The sequence below is a fragment of the Epinephelus moara genome, chromosome 21 (assembly GCF_006386435.1).
Source record: "Epinephelus moara isolate mb chromosome 21, YSFRI_EMoa_1.0, whole genome shotgun sequence".
NCBI classification, from domain to species: domain Eukaryota; kingdom Metazoa; phylum Chordata; class Actinopteri; order Perciformes; family Serranidae; genus Epinephelus; species Epinephelus moara.
The window spans coordinates 26,096,131-26,115,971 of NC_065526.1; the positions used below are offsets into that span (position 1 = coordinate 26,096,131).

The 19,841-nt window shown below is 39.6% G+C and overlaps 2 protein-coding genes across 2 annotated transcripts in view; one reads left to right on the plus strand and one right to left on the minus strand.

Annotated features, from left to right (window-relative positions):
* Window positions 1-2,199, minus strand: part of LOC126382882 (guanine nucleotide-binding protein G(olf) subunit alpha) — a 54,567-nt gene extending 52,368 nt beyond the window's left edge. The window contains exon 1 of the mRNA XM_050033014.1: window positions 1,478-2,199. Within this exon, the coding sequence (XP_049888971.1) occupies window positions 1,478-1,988 (511 nt within the window). The 5' untranslated portion in view covers window positions 1,989-2,199. The remainder of the gene's footprint in view (window positions 1-1,477) is intronic.
* A 4,796-nt stretch (window positions 2,200-6,995) lies between these two features.
* Window positions 6,996-19,821, plus strand: LOC126383090 (serine/threonine-protein kinase MAK-like). The gene is made up of 15 exons (XM_050033518.1): window positions 6,996-7,226; window positions 8,195-8,249; window positions 9,935-10,056; window positions 10,733-10,815; window positions 11,097-11,229; window positions 13,229-13,400; window positions 13,487-13,654; window positions 15,754-16,065; window positions 16,172-16,368; window positions 16,452-16,570; window positions 16,808-16,918; window positions 18,524-18,598; window positions 18,789-18,908; window positions 19,210-19,287; window positions 19,396-19,821. The coding sequence occupies exons 1-15, from the start codon at window positions 7,054-7,056 to the stop codon at window positions 19,539-19,541; spliced, it is 2,064 nt and encodes a 687-aa protein (XP_049889475.1). The 5' UTR covers window positions 6,996-7,053; the 3' UTR covers window positions 19,542-19,821.
* Window positions 19,822-19,841: the final 20 nt, after the last annotated feature.

Consider the following 19,841-nt stretch of genomic DNA (forward strand, 5'->3'; position numbering starts at 1 on the left):
CTATTTTCATCTGTTGTCCTTTACTGTACTGCACTGCACTGTACTGTACTGTACTGTACTGTACTGTACTGTACTATACTATACTATACTATACTATACTACACTACACTACACTATACTTAGCTAAACGTTAGGTGGTCTCTCTACATATCTGTATACTAAAGCCAACTAAATAAACTCACACTATAAATCTGTGATACTCTACTATGTTGTTACTATGTTAAACTATACTCTATCCCACTTACCTACCTTATTGAAAAGAATTTCTGTAAATATGCCACAGTTAAACCAAAGTCTATTTTTTCATCTGTGGTCCTGTACTCTACATCATGCTTTACTATACTACACTAATTTTCAGAGTAAACAGTCCAGTAACCTAAAGATAGGCTAAGTGGTCTCTACATATTTTTATCTTAAAGTAAACTAAATTATACTCTATACAACACTAGAAGCCACTATACTACACTACTTTATATATGTATTTCACAAGGCTCTTTCTCATATTTAGTACTATACTGTACTATACTATACTATACTACACTATATTATCTCAAAGCGTAAGCATGGCCAAATAGCAAAAAGCTAGGTGGTCTCTCTACATATATGTACACTAAAGCCAACCATATTATGCTCTCTATCTGCTCTAAATCTATACAATACTCTACTATGTTGTTACCATGTTAAACTATACTCTAGCCTACTCTACTACCTTATTGAGAAGAACTACTGTAAATATGCCACAGTTAAACCAAAGTCTGTTTTTAATCTGTGGTCCTGTACTCCACACTATACTACACAACATGGCGAGTAACTTCTGTACTCCTTTACCATACCAGACCATACCATACTATACCCTACCCTACCCTGCCCTACTATACCATACCATACTATAATATACTACATTAATACTATCTCACAGAGTAAGCATGGCCCAATAGCCAAAAGCTAAGTGGTCTCTATAAATCTATACAATACTCTACTATGTTATTACTGTCTTAAACTATACTCTAGCCTACTGTACTACCTTATTAAGAAGAGTTACAGTAAATATGCAACAGTTAAACCAAAGTCTATTTTTAGTCTGTGGTCCTGTACTCCACACTATACTACACTATACTATACTGTACTGTACTAATTTTCAGAGTGAGTATGTCACGGCCCAGTAGCCACAAGCTAAGAGGTCTCTGTAAACCTGAGTGTTTTGGTCCATTTGCTGGTCTACATGATGTGTAATTGGCTCTACCTTGTAACCCCAAATATTAACAGTAAGAGGACAGCAGGCCCAGTGAGTCTACACGTCCATCTTCATCATTTGTCATTGCCAGCCGCAGGGGGTAGTCTTCACAGCCAAGCCAACAGATGTGGCAAAAGGCCTCGCCAGAGTAGTGACATAATTTCTGGAAAGGCCAGTGCGTTTTGGTTTCTAATAATAAAACTGCTCCCTAGTCCAACAACAACAGAGAGGAACACAACCTACCGAGCAGCAGCAGCCGATGCGTCTGTTTGTACTCCCGTTTGAGCTCCTTCAGCGCCCTGTCAATATTCTTACTGACTTTCTTCGCCTCCTTCTCGGCCTCCTTCTCCTCCACCAGCAATTTGTCCCAGTTTTTCTGCTTTTGGGTGCTAGTCTTTTGCAGCAGCTGTAAGCGTCGGCCGCGGTCCTTTCCTGTCCCCTTACCGCTACCTCCGCCACCACCACCGCCTCCTCCTCCGCCACCTCCGTTTTGTATGAGCACACCGTCGGTGCCGGTGTCTCCACGGCGGTGCTCCCCGGCCGAGAGCCTGGCAGGGTCCCCGGGGCGCACCGGGCCGCCGCCGCCGCGTAGCGACGAAGTCTCCCCGCATCCCCCGGTGTCCTCCTGGCGAGCTCCCACGGCGCGGGTCGGCACGGCGGCGTCCGGAGGCTGGTCCGAGTCCGAGGTAGCGTTGGAGATAGACCCGCTCAGGTCCCCGAAGAGCCGGGGACGCAAACTGTAGCACAGCCCCATGTTGAAACCAATATTTGTCTGTTAATGTGATTTTTCATAAATTAAAATATCAAAAAAATCGCAGTTGCGCCACCAGCCCTAACGAGCCATCGTCACATTGGAGCTCCAGCGGTGCGATTTAAGTCCGAAATTGAGCCGAAAATGTGAATGAATTATGCTCCGACATTTGCTATATGTCATTTTGCATTTTCCCCAGTCAGCCTTCGCTTCGTAGTTAGTGGATCACCTGATCCTTTAGTGGACACTGCGGGTCCATCTTACCGTAAGTAACCAAAAGCACAACCTTGGAAAAAAAGGCGACAATCCGCTGCGCAGACAGACAACAATCTGACTGCACAGTTGTTAGGTGCAATGCACGGCACGTCATGTTACTACAGCATGGCCATTTCGAGAATGCTGGTCATGATTTTCATTCCTCACATTTCATGCCTGCATGCCTAAAGACACCTCCTGCACTGTAGATAGTGAACCTGCTCTTTATCATCAGACTAATGGCACACACATGCTCTCTCTTTATATAATACACATTCCTGATAAAATGTCAAGCTTTTGGAAAATGGAAAATATTCAGAATAATATTTAAACTTCACTTGATTTACATGCAGATACTTACAATAGTTAAGGCATTTATTGTCCTGCTTTAACCAGACTTTTCTTCATATCAGCCTTTTGATTAGACTAATTATTCTTATCAGTGTGAGGGTTTCCAAATTCCCATCATCTGAGTGTTATTTATAAAATCTCTAAAAATACAGGACCTATTTTGAGCCACAAAGCAGCTCAAGTGTCCATGTAAATATTATGTGGACGAAATATCCGGTCTTCAAATTGGGGTCCTGGGATTTTTCAAGGGTCCTTGGGGTGATCTCAGGGAGCTCTGCAGGAAAATAAGGAATTCTTTCCTTTTGCAGTCCAAATAAAGTAAAACTCTGGGTCCTTTATTTAGTCTCTCAACAACTGTCTACTCACCTACACTGTGACAGTTGGTACAACAAAATTATGTTGTTGTTTTTAGATGGGGGCCACTGGAATGAAATAGGCCAACTAATCGTGGTCCTTTGTGACATGCATGATCACTTTAGGGTCAGAGATGGTGGGTTTACCTGGGATACAGGGTCCACAGTCCCAATCAGGTGCAGGGTTGAAAATGAACCATTAGATGGAGCACTTGTGACATAATACAACATCTCAGGTGAGTTTACTTCAGGGAACTACTTCTGAAACTACATTCTTCTCTATATGTTGGTACAGTCTATATGTTTTTATATGTATATTTGTGCCTCTCTTTCTCTCTACATATACAATTCATTTTATAGGCTTACGGTCTCTAAAGCTGAGATTGAAAGTTCATAATTTACCTTGGTACCACAAGGTCCATTTAGAAGTTGTTAATGAGCTTTTGATCCTATCACAATCTTCATCAGCATATAGGGTTTGAACAGTTTTCTTTTTATGACTTTTTTGTCCATGTCGGCCTAAAAGTTTAGAATCACTGTTCACTTTTGACCTACTAGATGTAAGTAAAGCTGTCAAATAATTGTAGTGTGGTACCTAAATATTTCCCTCTAGAGGGTAGAAGTATAATGTGGCATTAAAATAAAAGACTCAAATAAAATATAAGCACCTCAAATTTGTACTTATTTTTCTTGCAAATGTAAAAGTAGATAGTTACTTTCCACCACTGATAATATTATAGGTATATCACAGTGGAATCTATCTAAGTAAATATTGGAGGTACTTGTAGTTTACTTGAGTATTCCCAGTGGTGTAGTGGTAGTTAAAGAGGTGGCTGTACTACAAAGTTGATGGGTAGATTACAGAGGAGGGAGAGGGTTTTATTTCCTATATATTCTAGTGGCTTTGTGGCTGATGGGTGGGTTTACTGTAAAGGGTCAGAAAAATAGGTGGGTATGCCACATATACTGTACCTGCACATAGGCCTACCCTCCACTACACCATTGAATATTTCCGTTTTATGTTGTTCTTTTTACTTCACTAGATTTATTGATCAACATTAGTTACTAGTTACTTTGCAGATTCAGATTATGAATATAAAATATAACTCAGATAATAAAATATTATGTCTAATTATGGATTAAGACACCCAGCAGTAGCCTACACATATGCTAATCCAGTGACATTATACATATTATTCTGCAATGGGTCATTCCGCATGATGAATACTTTTACTTTTGGTACTTCAGAAGGTTATATTCTATACTTTGTTGTATTTGGAATAGCCTACTTTTACTAAAATAAGATTTTGAATGCAAAACGTTTTACTTGCAGAGTAATTTTAAAGTATGTTAGTACTTTTACCTAAGTTAAGGACCTAAATACTTTCTCCACCACTGAAAGTGCATAATTTTGTACATATTATTAATAGACAATGATTTTAATAGGCCACATTTTATTTTGTAGGTCTGCGTTGCCTAGGCGACAGGAAGCCGCCCTTGCAGACGGACAGAGCACCAGCATCTTCCACCATCAGCACCGACATATCTCATATGGTAGGTTTACTTTAAGTTACTGTAAATGTAAAGACGTTACAGTTGGTAAAAACTCTGTTAGATCGTATGGTTAAAAATTAAGTCTTAAAATCCGAATAATGTTAGCTTATATTGCTCTTCAGCTACTGTATTCACTTAGTAGAAGTCTGCTTGGTGTCTGCTACAAGCCAAATTAGCGGTGTGATAAAGTTTTCAGACATAGCGATGAAATGTTTTATTAGGTTAAAAGTGAATTTTAACATTAGCATTTTGAAGTTTGTGAAGTTCTGTCCAATATTAGCCAACATCAAAACCTTTTTTAAGGAAACTAGAGAGAAAAACGTCAAAATTGAAGTTCTGTATTCAGGTTAATGAGGTTATATTTAAGCAGTTCGTATCTCCAATGCTAAAGCTAACTCTTTTTAAATGATCAGCCCTTTATAAAGGTTCATAAAGTGTAACCAGACGTGGTAAGTTGGCTAATTAAGTACAGTACATTTTCTCAAGTGTTAAACGTCGGTATACTTTTACTTTACCTGAGTATTTCCATTTTCTGCTTCTTTATTCTTCCATTACATTTCAGAGGGAAATATTGTACTTCTTACTCCAATACATTCATTTTAAAGTTTGTGTTATTTTGCAGATTCAGAATATTAAAACAAAATATAATCAAATACCCAGCAGTATAGAGTTAAAATTAGCTCCAACTTTGCCTGCTGCAACATTAAAGTGATGTACACATTATTGTATCAATAATTATAATCCAACAATATTTTGTAGATTATTCTGAAATAAGCCATTGTGCATAATGTTTTTTCTTTTTTACTTTTGATAGGCTATTTACATGTATTTGCACTTTGTAAAACTTTGAATGCAGAACTTCTACTTGTAACAAGGCATTTCTACACGGTAATACTACTTTTACTAAAAATATCTGAGTACTTCTCTCATCACTGAGTCTAACTAATGCCTATTAATGCTTGGTAATGCAACAATTTCTGCTTCATAGAGGATAAGAAATAATTCTGATTATTGTTAGTCATTATTATTGTGTCACAGATGAAAACCTGGTATCATGAAGTGTAATAGCCAACTCACTAATGGTGCAAACTACAAGCTAACACATAAATGACCATTACTAGCATAAACCACCATGTTCTGAACAGACACACCGTAGGCAGTAACATGAAAGTGACTGTGTATTATGGAACATAAAACATCAAAATAAAAAGCAAACTATAAATTACTCAGTCCATCATGATGGGAAATGTGGGCGTTGCTACAATATATTACGTACTAATGTTTTATTGATCAGTTATAAGCCATAATTAGGAACAACTTTTGGGTGGCCTGGTTGTTGAAAATCTAGCTGGCTGGTGTTTATCCACATGTAGCAGGACAGTTTTTTTGTATTTTTTATTTTTTGCATATGTAAGAAAACTATACAACTTAACAGATTAAAAGATAAAGAAGAATTGAGCCTGTGAGACAAAGAAACAGCGACAACAAATGGGTTTATGACCCAATAAATAAAAGACAGAAAAAAGTGACAATAATAAGATAATTCTAAAACATATTATCACAACACAGACACAAAAACAGAAAAAAATATAACTTAAACTTCTATGAAGTGTCAAAATAAATACACCCTAATACAGAATCATGCATATGTGAATTGCTGCTATTGTGCATGGTTTACAAAGTCTAGAAAAGACACAAGGAGAGAGAAACTAATAATTAACTATCAACAAGCCTATTATTACCCCTGCTATAAAGTATACCTTATTATAAAGTGGTAGCCTACCGTCCTGACTAACGAGTGAACCCTTTCACCAGTTTGACCCCTCTAACCTAGTGTTATGTAAGTTGTAAATACACTGGCCCTAATTTGTTGAAGTCTGGTCACAGTGAACTCCCAGGTCCTGCCCGCTGGAAAATGTGGGTTAATTGGATGTAGAAGAAAAGCAGGACACAAGCATCATTGTCTCCGGCCAGTTCATTGTTCTTTGGACAAAAGCATCCTCAGATAATGTCATTTGCACCTCTTGCTCACTGCTGGCTCACCTGTATGTGATCAGTGTTAGACAAAGGCAGGTATAGCCCTCCGTTTCTGCACTCACTTTCATGAGTGCAGTTGTGGTTTGCAAGATCATAAATTCAACAAAACTTAAAAAAATGTGTCACCATGTGTCCCACTTTCATGTAGACACGATAATGTCAGACCACGTCTCCAGGTTCTCCTTTGAGCCTGTTGTCTGGCACATGTCAACTAATCACATGTCAACTTTAATCCACTTCCCCTCACAGAGGATCGCCCTTCTTCTGTCCGCCGTCAAGGCTTAGCTTGGGATAGGTGAGACACAGGCAACAGGCAGCGTCACTTTTCCACTCTCCCTTGCCAGGTAAACCTTCAACCTTCTTTCATCACCAATCTGCAGAGAGAAAGGTAAAGGCTGAACGCTCAGGCTTTGTTTCTGTGGTTCTACAGTAAAAGCCTCTGAGTAGCTTCATAGTAGCAGCAGGGTAAAGGAGTGCAGAGGGACGCTGATCTGTGGAGGAATGTTACTGTGCTTACAATGACCAACTGTTGGACTGTTTGGGACTGTCAAGGCTCCTCGGTGACGGGAAGGCAGGGCTCTCTGTGGACGATGAACCGCTACACCATGCTGAAGCAGCTGGGGGACGGCACGTATGGAAGTGTGGTCCTGGGCAAGAGCAATGACACTGGGGAGCTGGTGGCCATAAAGAGGTAAGTGTAGCTCCAGTAAACATGCCAGGGACTTACTGTGTTGTTTTGTCTCGAAGCATTAAGCTGATTAAACTCAGAGCAACTGCTCCAAGGTGCTTCACAGCTCTAGACTCAAATACGTTGCATCGTGACATGATAAAAGAAAATGTTTGAGTCAAAGTTTTGCCTTGGTGTGCACCATGTGTAGCCATTTTATAGTTAATAAGCTCCTGGAATGACAAGGTTTAGGAAAATTTGAAGATTAACAGAATACTTATCTGTCATTATTATTGGAATTATTACAGTGTTGTGCTTTCCTAACCTCTTTCTTTGAACATAGAGAACATTTTAAGGATGAGCTGTTTAAGATCTTTGGCAAGAAATTAATAATGAATGTTTCACGAGGCTCCGCCAGGCACTGTTTGTAAATGTAAGGTTATAGTGCAAGCTGATACTACAGATGACAGTGAAAGGAGTGAAAGTACACCACATAGTGTGGCCCCTGGAGTATGGGAAGATGGAAGGTTAAAACAGGTTACACATGTAAAACATATCAATAAAGGGATGCAACATTTTATGGAGAGAATGCTCTCAAAAGTTTTAGACAGTGCCCTCTGACATTTGTATTAAATGAAAATTAAAATTACTACAAAATAACTAATGCAGGAGTAAACCAGAGTCAGATGGCTTTGTATTATATACATTCTAGGCACTTTATCCTACCATTTTAAAGGCTTTTTGTGCCATTTTGTGTGGCTGTCAATGTGAAAAGTTGCTCCAGGCTGTCTTTATTAGCTCATGCTATCAAGTTAAATATAACAGTTGGAATACACAGTAAAGATATCATGATAATTGCACTGAAACATTTAATACGTTTTAAAGATAATTAGAGATGTGAGTTTTGTTTTAGAGGTCTAGGACGAGGCCAATTACATTTAATATTACTGTCAACACTTATCAGACATATGCAAATTTGTTTTTCTCAACAGGATGAAGAGGAAGTTTTATTCTTGGGATGAGTGCCTGAATCTAAGAGAGGTGAAGGTGAGAACTCTGCAGTCAGACAAGATATCACCACTAGCTGATACAGTAGCTTTACATACAGTAGGCTACATTAACGATAATATGTACCAGCCATGACAACACTATTGTTGCGCTATTGTTTTCACCTTGTGTGTGTGTGTGTGTGTGTGTGTGTGTGTCTGTGTGTCTGTGTGTCCTGGTGGCACCTAATGTAGAGGGAACTACCAGAGAAGCCATTTTGGGACTCTGGCAGGTGTTTCTGTTTCTGTTTCTTTTGTCAACACAATAGTGTCACAAATTGTACAAGATGCAGTCACACGAGTTCGGAGGTGGGTGTGGTCCGAGTAAGGGTGCTGGAAGTAGGGGGATAGGAAATGGGGAAGGGGTTGTTTGCTTCCCATTTGTTGCCTCTGGCCGACCGTTTCAGGGTGGTCTTTATTTGGCAATATTATCATTTCAAACAATCAGTCTTTCCGCCTGTAAAATCCTGCTGTTGTTTTGGAATATTCATATACTGAAGTTATGAAGTAAAGCTGTAAGGACAGAAACTGATATCTAATATAATTTGTTTGACAAGTATAGTTTTTTTGTGCTAATATTGAAGGCCCTACCATTGCTGTTTTAAGCACTGCACTGCACTTATATAGCGCCTTTCTAGTCTTCATGACCACTCAAGCAGTTTTACACTACTGAGTCACATTCACCCAGAGACACACACATTCACACACTGGTGGCTGAGGCTTCCATTCACACGCTCTCACACACCAATGGAACAGCCATCGGGGGCATTTCGGATTCAGCATCTTGCCCAAGGATACTTCAACATGCGGACTGGAGGAGCCAGGGATCAAAATCCTACTTCCGATTGGTGGACGACCTGTTCTACCTCTAAGCCACTGCTTCCCCAGTAGGTCGGTCCATAGGGACTTGGCTTGGGAACCAGAGGGTTGCCGATTCAAGTCCCCGTACAGACCAAGTACGGAGCGTGGACTGGTAGCTGGAGAGGTGCCAGATTCCCTCCTGGGCACTGCCGATGTGCCCTTGAGCAAGGCACTGAACCCCCAACTGCTCGGGGTGCCCGTCTACGGCAGCCCACACGCTCTGATATCTCTCCATTTAGTGTATGTATGGGTCCTGTTTGTGCATGTGTGTGTATTTCCGGCCTGTGTGTGTATGACGAGTGAAAAAATAGAATTTCCCCTCAGGGATTTATAAAGTATATTTTCTTATTCTTCATATAAACATGGGGTATATTAAGATATTATTGAAGAGTTTGTTATAAATAAGCTAAGTTATAAAGTTATTGGCCAAACATGAGTCTTAACTTAGCTTTGACAATGAAAACATGACAATACACGAGGAAGATGTCAGCTTCACAATGTTTTCCTGTCATTTTTAATTCTGTTACACTGCATGATGAATTACAATCTTCATAAACTGCTCTAGTTAGCCAGAAAGTTTTAGATGAACCCTACCTGAGTCTGTGTATGGAAACACACTGACAATAAGGAGTGTGAAACATTTTGGCAACTTAAACCACATTATTCTTGGCATGTACTGGTTTTTGTAAGTGAGCCTTTTGGAGATATATGAAGAAGCTAATTTCAGACACTGTGTCGAGGCATTTGAGGTAACGTACTTACATAATAAGCTGATTCTTGATGATTCTGTTGTTTACGTGTCTCCTTAATACTTTGTGTTATCAGTCATTAAAGAAGCTGAACCATGCCAATGTGGTGAAACTGAGAGAAGTCATCAGAGAAAACGACTATCTCTACTTTGTCTTTGAGTACATGAAAGAAAACCTCTATCAGCTCATGAAAGAAAGGTAAGAACACATCACACAGCCTTTTTTATTTTTACCAGCTGTGTACACAGAGTTATTTTTGTGATACAATTCAGCAGTGTGTTTTTTTATTACCATTCAGAATGTAAGAATTATTTGGGTCAGCCTGAGTCATCATGTGTTGGTCTTCATTTTTGCAGAAACAAGTTGTTCCCTGAGTCAGTCGTCAGAAACATTACATTTCAGATATTACAGGGACTGTCCTTTATTCATAAACATGGTAGGTGACTTCCAGCAAAGCATTTCAGTACAAACTAAAGAAAACCTGACTCTGCTGTCTTCTCTGTCTTATAAAACGATGTGTTATCAAGCTGTCAGCACTGTCCTGGTATAAATAGTTCATAACTGAGTAAACATTAAACAACATATCTAAATCTGAGAAGTATATGAATGCTGGACAGTTGATACAACATCAGGCATCAAAGGATTTTCTCCAGCCAAAAATGACTCACTTCTCCTGTGAGAAGAGGAGGTGTGAGTGGTACCAAAGCTGAACTGAACAAGTTTTTCTCTCCTCTATCAGCACTGTTTTTAGTGCTCGTGGGTGCAAGTGTCATTCCCACTTCAATAAGGCATGATTGTTTGCATCGTGTGTGTGGTTTTTTTTCTTCATCATCTCTTTCTTTTTTTTGTCTCTTACCACTTTTGCCGCTGCCAGAGAAGATAAGATGTTTTCTGAAAATGAGATAAGGAACATTATGTTCCAAGTGTTGTCTGGCTTAGCATTTGTGCACAAGCACGGTAAGAGACTCCTCCTGTCTTTTGCTTTTCCTCTCCACTTCCGTAAAGGCTTGTCTGTGCTTTATCAGGTTAAAACTTCTTTTTTTTCAGAGATGTTTTAATTCTGTGTTTCAGATCTTTAAAAAAAAATGAAATTGCGATATTCATAGATAGAAAGTGATGTCATTATTAGTAGTAAAAGTGGTGCTGGCTGTGATAGTAGCAGAAACTTAGAGGCAGTGTTTAGCCTAGATAAACAGCAGCATCAGTGCAGGTTTACTTGACTGTCTCGTGTTTTTCAGGGTATTTCCATCGTGATATGAAACCAGAGAACTTGCTCTGCATGGGCCCAGAGCTGGTTAAGATCGCTGATTTTGGACTTGCCAGAGAAATACGCTCACAGCCACCGTACACTGATTACGTGTCTACAAGATGGTGAGACTGAATTTATCTGCAAGATAAAATCAGAGCAATGTACGAGTCATTCCTGTAGATGATCAACATAACAAGCGTTGTTGATTTGTAGTCTGACCTGAATCGACGTTTGACTCACAGTAACACCTGCTGTAAAACCACTTACTTTAAAAAGACGCTTAGATTAAATTGATACTGACTGCAGAAAGGTAAATCCATTCAAGAGATGGAAGACAAACTGATTAGACAGAGGATAATCAATGTTGAGATTAATGGGGCTAATTTGGCTAATGTCCTCTATTTATACTACACAACACCATTAATTTATTACTTCTACTAATGTCAACTAGCTATCCCGTTTTAGGACACTGAACTTAGATGAAAAGCCTTCCCATGTCCTCAATAAAGCTGTACAAATGAACAAATCATCTGAGGAGTTCAGTAATCCCAACATACATTTAGAAAATTCAACAACATACTCTCCCTTGTAAAGCCTTGAATTTGATCCTTTAATACAGTGGTTCTCAAATGGTGTGCAGTGATGCCAATCAAGGTGTGCCATGGGATTTTGTATTCACCTGAGCCCATACAAAAGGTTACAAATTAATTTTAAATTGACTGTATCAGTATATTGTGGGCACCCATTTCCTAATTAAGAGGCAAATTCTACTTTACACTTTATGGGCACTTTACAGGGAACCTATTTGTCACCGGTCGTGTATGGGAATTACTGGTGTGTAGTGTAAATTACAGCAAAGCACCAGCAAAGATGACCTACCACCAAAAGAAAAGAGAAGTAGATAGTATCACGAAAGCTGTTTTTTCTTATTTTTATTGTCTTATGTCGTGATAAGGGTGATAAAGCAAGTTATATAAGCTGTTGTACACAAAAACAGGTGTGCCTTGAGATTTCAACTTGCCCGCTGGTGTGGCTTTGGCACAAAAAGTTTGAAAACCACTGCCTTTATCCACCGGTTCTCTACCTGTGGTCCCGACCCTCACTTGGGGTCGCCTGAGCTTGATGGGGGTCGGGAGATCCTCTTGATTTTAAGAGGTGTATAGAAACCTTTTAAAAATATATGCAGTTGGCCTTTATCTCAGCATTTTATCCATTTCTGCCAATAAAACTAAATGAAATTGTCAATTTTAAGATTTAGATTATTATTCAAGATATAAAGTTCTAGGAAAAACCTTGCAGGATAAGAGCACAAAGACCTAAACTAAACCTTTATTGACAGAGCCTTCACTCTACACCAGCCTCGTCCTGCATTAGAAAAATAGTAATTAAAACAACCAAAGAGCTAACAGAACAATGGCCAAAGATCAGGGAGATCAAAACATTGAATCTGTCAAAAAGAAGCCCATAAAGTATGTATAACTGTTTAAAACAAACATGATATAGAAAACTGTATTAAACGTTCCTATTAATATCAGGAAAATCTTGATGATGTAATATTCACAGGAAATAATCTGCTCAAAATGCATCCAAATCTCTAATTTTACACAAACTTCCTGCAGTTATTGCGTTTACTATTTTACAGTGTGCTATTTGTTCTATATTTTTGTTGTGATATGTTGAATATTATATGAAATATCCATACAATTTGTTATCCTGTTAGGGGTCATGGAGGAGCTGGAGCCTATCCCAGGTGACATTGGGCGAGGGGCAGGGTACATCCTGGACAAGTTACCAGACTATCACAGGGCTGACACATAGAGACAGTTGCATGTCTTTGGACTGTGGGAGGAAGTCAGAGTAACCCACGCTGACATGGGGAGAACATGTCACTAATCTTTCATGGTTCGAACCCCCCATCCTCTTGCTGTGAGGCGACAATGCTAACCACTGCACCACAAGCCGCCTAAAGTCTTAAAATGTACGATGAAATAAAGGGAAAGTTTGTTAATTGAACAACAGATAGTACTGGAATACAGCATGGATGTAAAAGGAATGTTGACAAAAAAAGCAAGAGTACTGTTAAATCACTAAATGTAAATGTTCCATATATTTTTGTTACAGGTACAGAGCCCCAGAGGTTCTACTAAAATCTAACTCCTACAGCTCACCCATTGACATCTGGGCTGTGGGATGCATCATGGCGGAGCTTTACACACTCAGACCTCTATTCCCCGGCAACAGCGAGGTGGACGAAATCTTCAAGATCTGTCAGGTGCTGGGAACGCTGAAGAAGGTGAACCATCACAACAGGGTGTCAAATGTTGTGGTTCTGCTGTCGACATGAATGTATCTTTAAAATCGTGTCTCTCACCACATCAGTCAGACTGGCCTGAGGGCTTCAACCTGGCCACCTCGATGAACTTCCGCTTCCCAAAGTGCGTCGCCACCAGCCTCAGATCCCTGATCCCTAACGCCAGCAACGAGGCGATCACGCTGATGAAAGACATGCTGCAGTGGGATCCTGAGAAAAGACCAAGTGCTGCTCAGGTACATTTTAAAACCTATTCAGTCTGAGCATACACTGGTTGGAATAAACCTACAAAGACTACAGTGAAGACGACTGACTAATGTGGAGGTGACAGTGTTTGCAGAGGGACACAAGTCCTTTGGTGAATGCTTTTATCCAGAGCACCTTGAGTGCAGCTATTTTTAGTGTGGGAGGCCCAAGTGGGAATCAATCAGCTTACCCTTGGCAGTTACTGTAATACCAAATTTGGTATCTGTGTGAACGACTGAGCCAATGCACGTCCACAGACTGCAGACACATAGCATTATTAAAGCATTTTAACTGCTGCTGAATCTTGAAAAGGCAAAAAAGAAGTTTCCAGTGCTCCACATATTTACCTCCGCCAAGGTGGTTATGTTTTTAGTTCGGTATGTTTGTCAGCAGGATTACAGAAAAACTACGAGCCCGATTTTAATGGAACTTGGTGGAAGGGTGTAGCATGAGCCAAGGAAGAACCTGTTCAATTTTGAAGCAGATCTGAATCACGGGGCAGATACATGAATGATTTTTCAAATTCATTAACAGTGTGTGATGGGGCATTTGGCCCTGGCATAATAGATGCTAATAAATCTTAAAATCCAATAGATGGTAGTAAAGTTCAATAGTGACAAAACAGCCAATCGTAAAATAAGATAAATCCAATATCATAATCAACATTTATCAGTAACAGTAATCCTCTGGGGTAGCCTAAAAATGTAGCTGCTCAAAGTTCACACAGAAAGCAGTTGTTATGGAGCATACTGCAACAGTGGTTTCACAGGAGTCATGTTAAGTGTGTAAAATATTTCCAATTTAGAAATACATAATAAATGCACAGCTGAGATTGTAAGGTTTCAGCTTGGCACAACCATATTTTGACATCATTCCAATAGTTTAGGAAATATATACAGACACATATTTTGGTTGCACTGGCAGATTTGCATATCATAGAAGACTGGACTATTTGCCTTGGCAGAGGTCTGCACTCTTCTGCAGTTCATTTTTTTCCCCAGAAGTTCTTCAGATGTATAAAAGTGGGTTGTTGGCTACCTCAAATTATGTGTCCATTCCTTGATTACCCTGTTAGTTATTTATACTCCTCAGATCAAAAGAATCAAAAGTTTTTCTCATAAAAATTATCTAAGTTGTGTGTATTGTTTTAACAGAATGATGTGGTGTTGTGTCAGTATGCAAGGTGCCATAATCCTCTCTGATGCCCCATCTGTCAGAGCTAGATCAAATGAATGATTCATAATTGTTATATTTTCTGAAGCCTAATTTATATACAAGTAATATTCATACTGGTTTACATAAACAATTTGATTGTATTTCCCGATCTCTGCTGAGCTTTTGTGTGAAAGGAATTAATAGCCCTTCCTATATAGACGCTTGTCCCAAATATAGGCCTGTTGATTTCAGTGATTTAAGCAAATGATAGCCCGGGCTATTAATTGACGTTTTACAGTAGGCTATATGCATCACATTTTTATGTATATTCCTCCTTTAATTAATTTTTTTTTATGCTGCGAGCTTCTCATTAGTGGAAAATCTAAATCTTGAGCCTGAGCATGAACTAAAAATAGGATGTCTACGGGTATAAATGAGTTACATTTAACACTTTTAAAGACTTTTTAATACCACTTTAAGTGAAATGTAAGACCAAACTTACCATGGAAATACACACCAAGTGAAAATGTAGTCTTTCCTAGAGAAAAACACTGATGTCAGTTCAAATTGAACAGTATGGTCAAATGACACTAATGATACTCTCTGTGCTTACTGCTCTGCACAACTACGCTAATGAGCAGGCTAGCAAGTCCTTAGCTTAACAATGCAAACTCAGTGTGTAATCTGAATGCACAGAGGGGGCAAAAACAGGGGCATACAGGTGTTTTGTCGAAGTCCATTCCCTTCTTAAAATGATGTTTCCTGTAGTGCCAACGCTAAAAAACCTTACAGTAACCTTACTAAAAACATCTTAAATCCAATCCAATCCAAATTATGACAGTTTAGTGCTTTTCAGGGCTTTTTTAAGGGCCTGCATCCACCCTGTAAAAAGAAGATTATTCATGGTTTGGTTTTTGCACTATGTGTGTTCCAGGCTCTACGGTATCCATACTTCCATGTCGGCCAGGCACTCGGTGCTCCTCTGAAGTACTTGGAGCAGCACAAGGCTCAGACAAAGATGTCCGAGGCAGCCGCAGAAACAAAGCCCCTGTCCCTCTGTAAGACGGACCCAGAGTTTGGTGAGCCAAGTAGGACACAGCCCTGCAGCCAAACTTCTCACCAGCCCCTTCAGCAGATCCTTCTACCTCAGGACAACATGGAGCCAAGCACAAAACAAGCAGTGTGTTCCAGCACGCTGACAGAGGGGCAACAGGAACCTCTCAGCCTGGTGAAAAACAGGCAACCGGTGAGCTGGCAGGCTGTAGGTCTCACTCAAGTGCATATTCTAAATGTCAGATTGGGACCCTCTGGGGACTTACAGAACTTTTTTGTTCTGTTTGTTCATTTTGTAGCCTACAAGAGCAGCACCCACAGGAGCAGAGAACAGCATATCTAGGGTGAGGACAGGACGTCGAAGATGGGGCCAGACGTCTTTCAAATCCGTCGACAGCTGGGACGATAGTGAAGACACAGACGCTGGAGTCTCCATCTCCAAAAAACCTACCATCAGCTCTGTGAAGGACAGGGCACTGGGCGGGCCCAGCTGTCGGTTAGACCTCTTCATTTAATGTAAAAGATGTGTTTTCATTCCTGTTTTGAAAAGAAAAAATACAATAACAAGTTTCTGTCCAGATTTCCAGAGTCAAAGAGCAACACAGGAGCAAAGGTGCCGAGCAGCAGCGGGCTGAACAGAGCTGACTCCACCTTGTCTGCCAAGCAGCACTACCTCCGCCAGTCCAGATATCTGCCTGGTGAGAAAACATGATCTACTGAATCACAAAAATCACATGAACGGTTCCCATGCCCTCTGGAAAAACTTTTTGGTTCATCCCCTCCCAAAGGAGGTTTTTTATGTGAGGTTAAAAAGTGGCATCTCTGCCTAAAACCAGTGACAGAAGATTAAACACCAACAGAAACATTATGAGATCTGGGTGAATTGTTGTGTAGGCTCAGGTACAGTGAGTTCATTCTGACTTTCTCCTTTTCAGGCATAAATCCTAAAAACAACTCCTCAGTAGGACGTCAGGCGGTCGGCAGAAACCTGTGGGGCAGCTCGTCTTTAACCAGAGGAAAGGTGCCGGAGTTTCCACTAAATAAAGGTAAGAAAGACTCGAGGACACATGTGAGGATGTTTATATGTAGCACTGATATCTGTTTTGAAAAGCAGGTGTGAGCAGTTTCCTGGGTTTGAGGAGGTCACAGAGTAAAAGAAGAAAAATCACATGATTAAAGTAATTTAAATTACTAGATAATATGCTGACGCAGTGTCAGTGAGGGAAAAAACGTCTTTGGGTTTCTTGACAAGGGCTACATATTTTTGTAAAGCAAATTTACCTTGTTTTGGTGCTTTATGGCAGTGGTTCTCAAACTTTTTCAATAATGTACCCCCTTTTAATATTTTTTCAGCCAAGTACTCGCTGACTAGTGCAAAACATTTTTGGTAGAAATACACAGTGAACACACATGATTGCATTTGTTGCAGCAGTTAACAGTTGCATTGAAAAGAGTAATGTTGAATACAAAATGTGGTTTATTGGATGTACGGTTGCATTTACATTTTAATTTAACTTATTATAGTATAATTATATTAGGAATCATATAGAAATTTTTAGAGAATGTGTATTTATAAAAAATCTCACGTACCCCCTGCAGTACAACAAAGTACCCCTGGGGGTACCTGTACTGCCATTTGAGGGAATGGCGTATGGGAATTAATCTAAGACCCTGGTGTAAGTTTTCTGGTTCTTCTCACCGCATGCAGCAAACATCTCATCTAATTTTTGAAGCACTGTACTGATGCTTTTTTTGAGAATACAGTTTGGGAGGCATTCAAGTTCTACAGAGTTATTGGTATTGGTAAATATAGTTTTGAACCTACTGCAGATAATTACAGCATCACAGTGGTGAAAAGATCAGTGTAACATGCACGTATTGATTTCTGTTTATGAGAGTATGAAGCAGCCGGGGCAAAAATTATATAGTGTATATCGCTTTAAGTGACCACAGTGGATCAAAAGGCTTGGGACAGAGTCATTCCTATATAAATGCTGTTTAAATAATTAGCTTGTAGTCAAGTAGTCCGCTTACAGTGTTCATTTGGGTTTTTTTCATACATGACAATATATGGAGAAAAGACGTAAAAATATGTTGTTTTTTTTAACTTTACAACTATGATTCTTTGCCTCATGGTAACTCAGCTACTCCCAGCTGAGTTACCATGAGGCTGGTGCTGCGTGCACATTTAAATTATGACAAGAAAAAGAAAGTCATTTTATCTCAATGAAAAACAGTCTCCTTCAAGCTTACAACTGACAAAAATGAGTCAATGAGGTACAGCAATGAAACTTGGGTCTTCCTCAGGCTACCTTGTGTAGTCCACTCAAAAAATGTGTAACAGTCATGGCTGCTGGTGATGGAGACAGAAAATGAACGTGGAGAAAGCACCTGTGGTTGAAGCCACTCTCGTCAGGTGGATTGATAATAAAGCTGTCCTGTGTTTTTAACAAACAATAAAATTCGGTGAATACAGAAGTTTTCCATTTTATTACTTCATAATGATGTAATAAATATACAAATGTCACTTAGTAATCTGAAATGAAAAAAAAAAATCAATAATAATAATCATTCTCTTATAGTAAAATTCAGATTATTTTCTGATCATTGTGTTGTTTTCCTCCTCTCTTCGTTCTATGTTGTGGTTTCAGACAATAGTCTTTCTAAACCACCAGATAAACGGCCTCTGAAAGAAAAGACCCTGGAGGATCTTGATCTCTCCAAAGGTATCTCTAAAATTTAGGAGCAGGTCACCGAATTAAAGGTGGTGTTTGTGACTTATGATGATGTTTCTACCTTACTGTCATTTGGAGATAATTGACATTGTTGAAATTTCAAGATGAGGCAAATAAATTGACCTGTAAGTAATGATTTAAGAGAAGTGGTTTACATCTCATTCTTCACTGTCCTCTCCAGACTCCTTCATGAGCAACTCCAACAACCCAAACAAGACACATACGTCATCGTTTCAGAAGACTGAAACAGGAGCAGCTCGACAGAGGGTTACACTGGCACCAATAGGAGGGACCTCTGCTGGTGAGAACTTTTTATTTCTTGCACAGAATAATGGTTGAGTCAGATGGTACTGGAAACTTAATTCACTGTGTCTTGAGAACAGTTGTGAGTACATGTCTTTAACTTTCTCTACAGTCATACTTGAGCAAAAACGCCCCCTGGTGTTAGAAAGAAGTCAATGTCCTCCTTAAAGATATGAGAGTCTGTCCCTGATGAAGCATTCAAGGATTTTTTAGGCAGTACTTTCAGACACTGACATGATGGATCTGTTCAGTATCATGTATTTTAACCTTTTTTACGTATTACCTTTTTGTGACTCTAGTTGATCTGAGAGTTGAGTCTAAAATCAAATCATCCAAGAGCAAGACCTCCTCAAATAAACTGTCGCTCTCAAATGAAGGTAAATGAAGACAAAAATCATCACTATGAGAACAACATATGCAGCTCGATGTGTCTTCCTGATTTCATCCTAAACGCACTTTCCTTCTCTCTCACTACGATCTCCCAGAATACGAAGGGTGGAAGAGCAGATCTCTGAATCCTCACATCATGGGGCCCAGCGCTACAGGGAGGAACACGTTTCCAAGGAGCACAAACATCCAACCAGTGCACGGACGGGTGGACTGGACTGCCAAATACGGAGGCCACCAGTAGCACAGCAGTCTGCTCTGCGCCACCAGTGACTCATGGGAAAAAGATCCCACTGCACTTTTGCCAGGAAAGACAGACTTCAGAGAAGTGTTTCCTGCTAGTCTGTCGTTACATTTGTTATGTTATTTATATTGTTCAAGTGTCTCATAAATTCTACTGTCAGAATTTTTTTAAATAATAGAGTAGAAAATGAAGTTAAGTACACCTTTTTTATCAAGTGGGTGAATTTATTATTTTATAGCAGTAGATATACATTTACAAAATTAAAAAAGCATCACCTAACTGTACCCTTGTACCCTTTCC

Excerpts from the sequence above, each read along its gene's own strand:
- LOC126383090 (XM_050033518.1), top strand. The coding sequence starts at position 7,054 with ATGACCAACTGTTGGACTGTTTGGGACTGTCAAGGCTCCTCGGTGACG. Across the intron at positions 10,057-10,732 it reads TATCAGCTCATGAAAGAAAG|AGAAGATAAGATGTTTTCTG; the intron begins GTAAGAACACAT and ends TGCCGCTGCCAG. Across the intron at positions 16,571-16,807 it reads CCAGTCCAGATATCTGCCTG|GCATAAATCCTAAAAACAAC; the intron begins GTGAGAAAACAT and ends TCTCCTTTTCAG.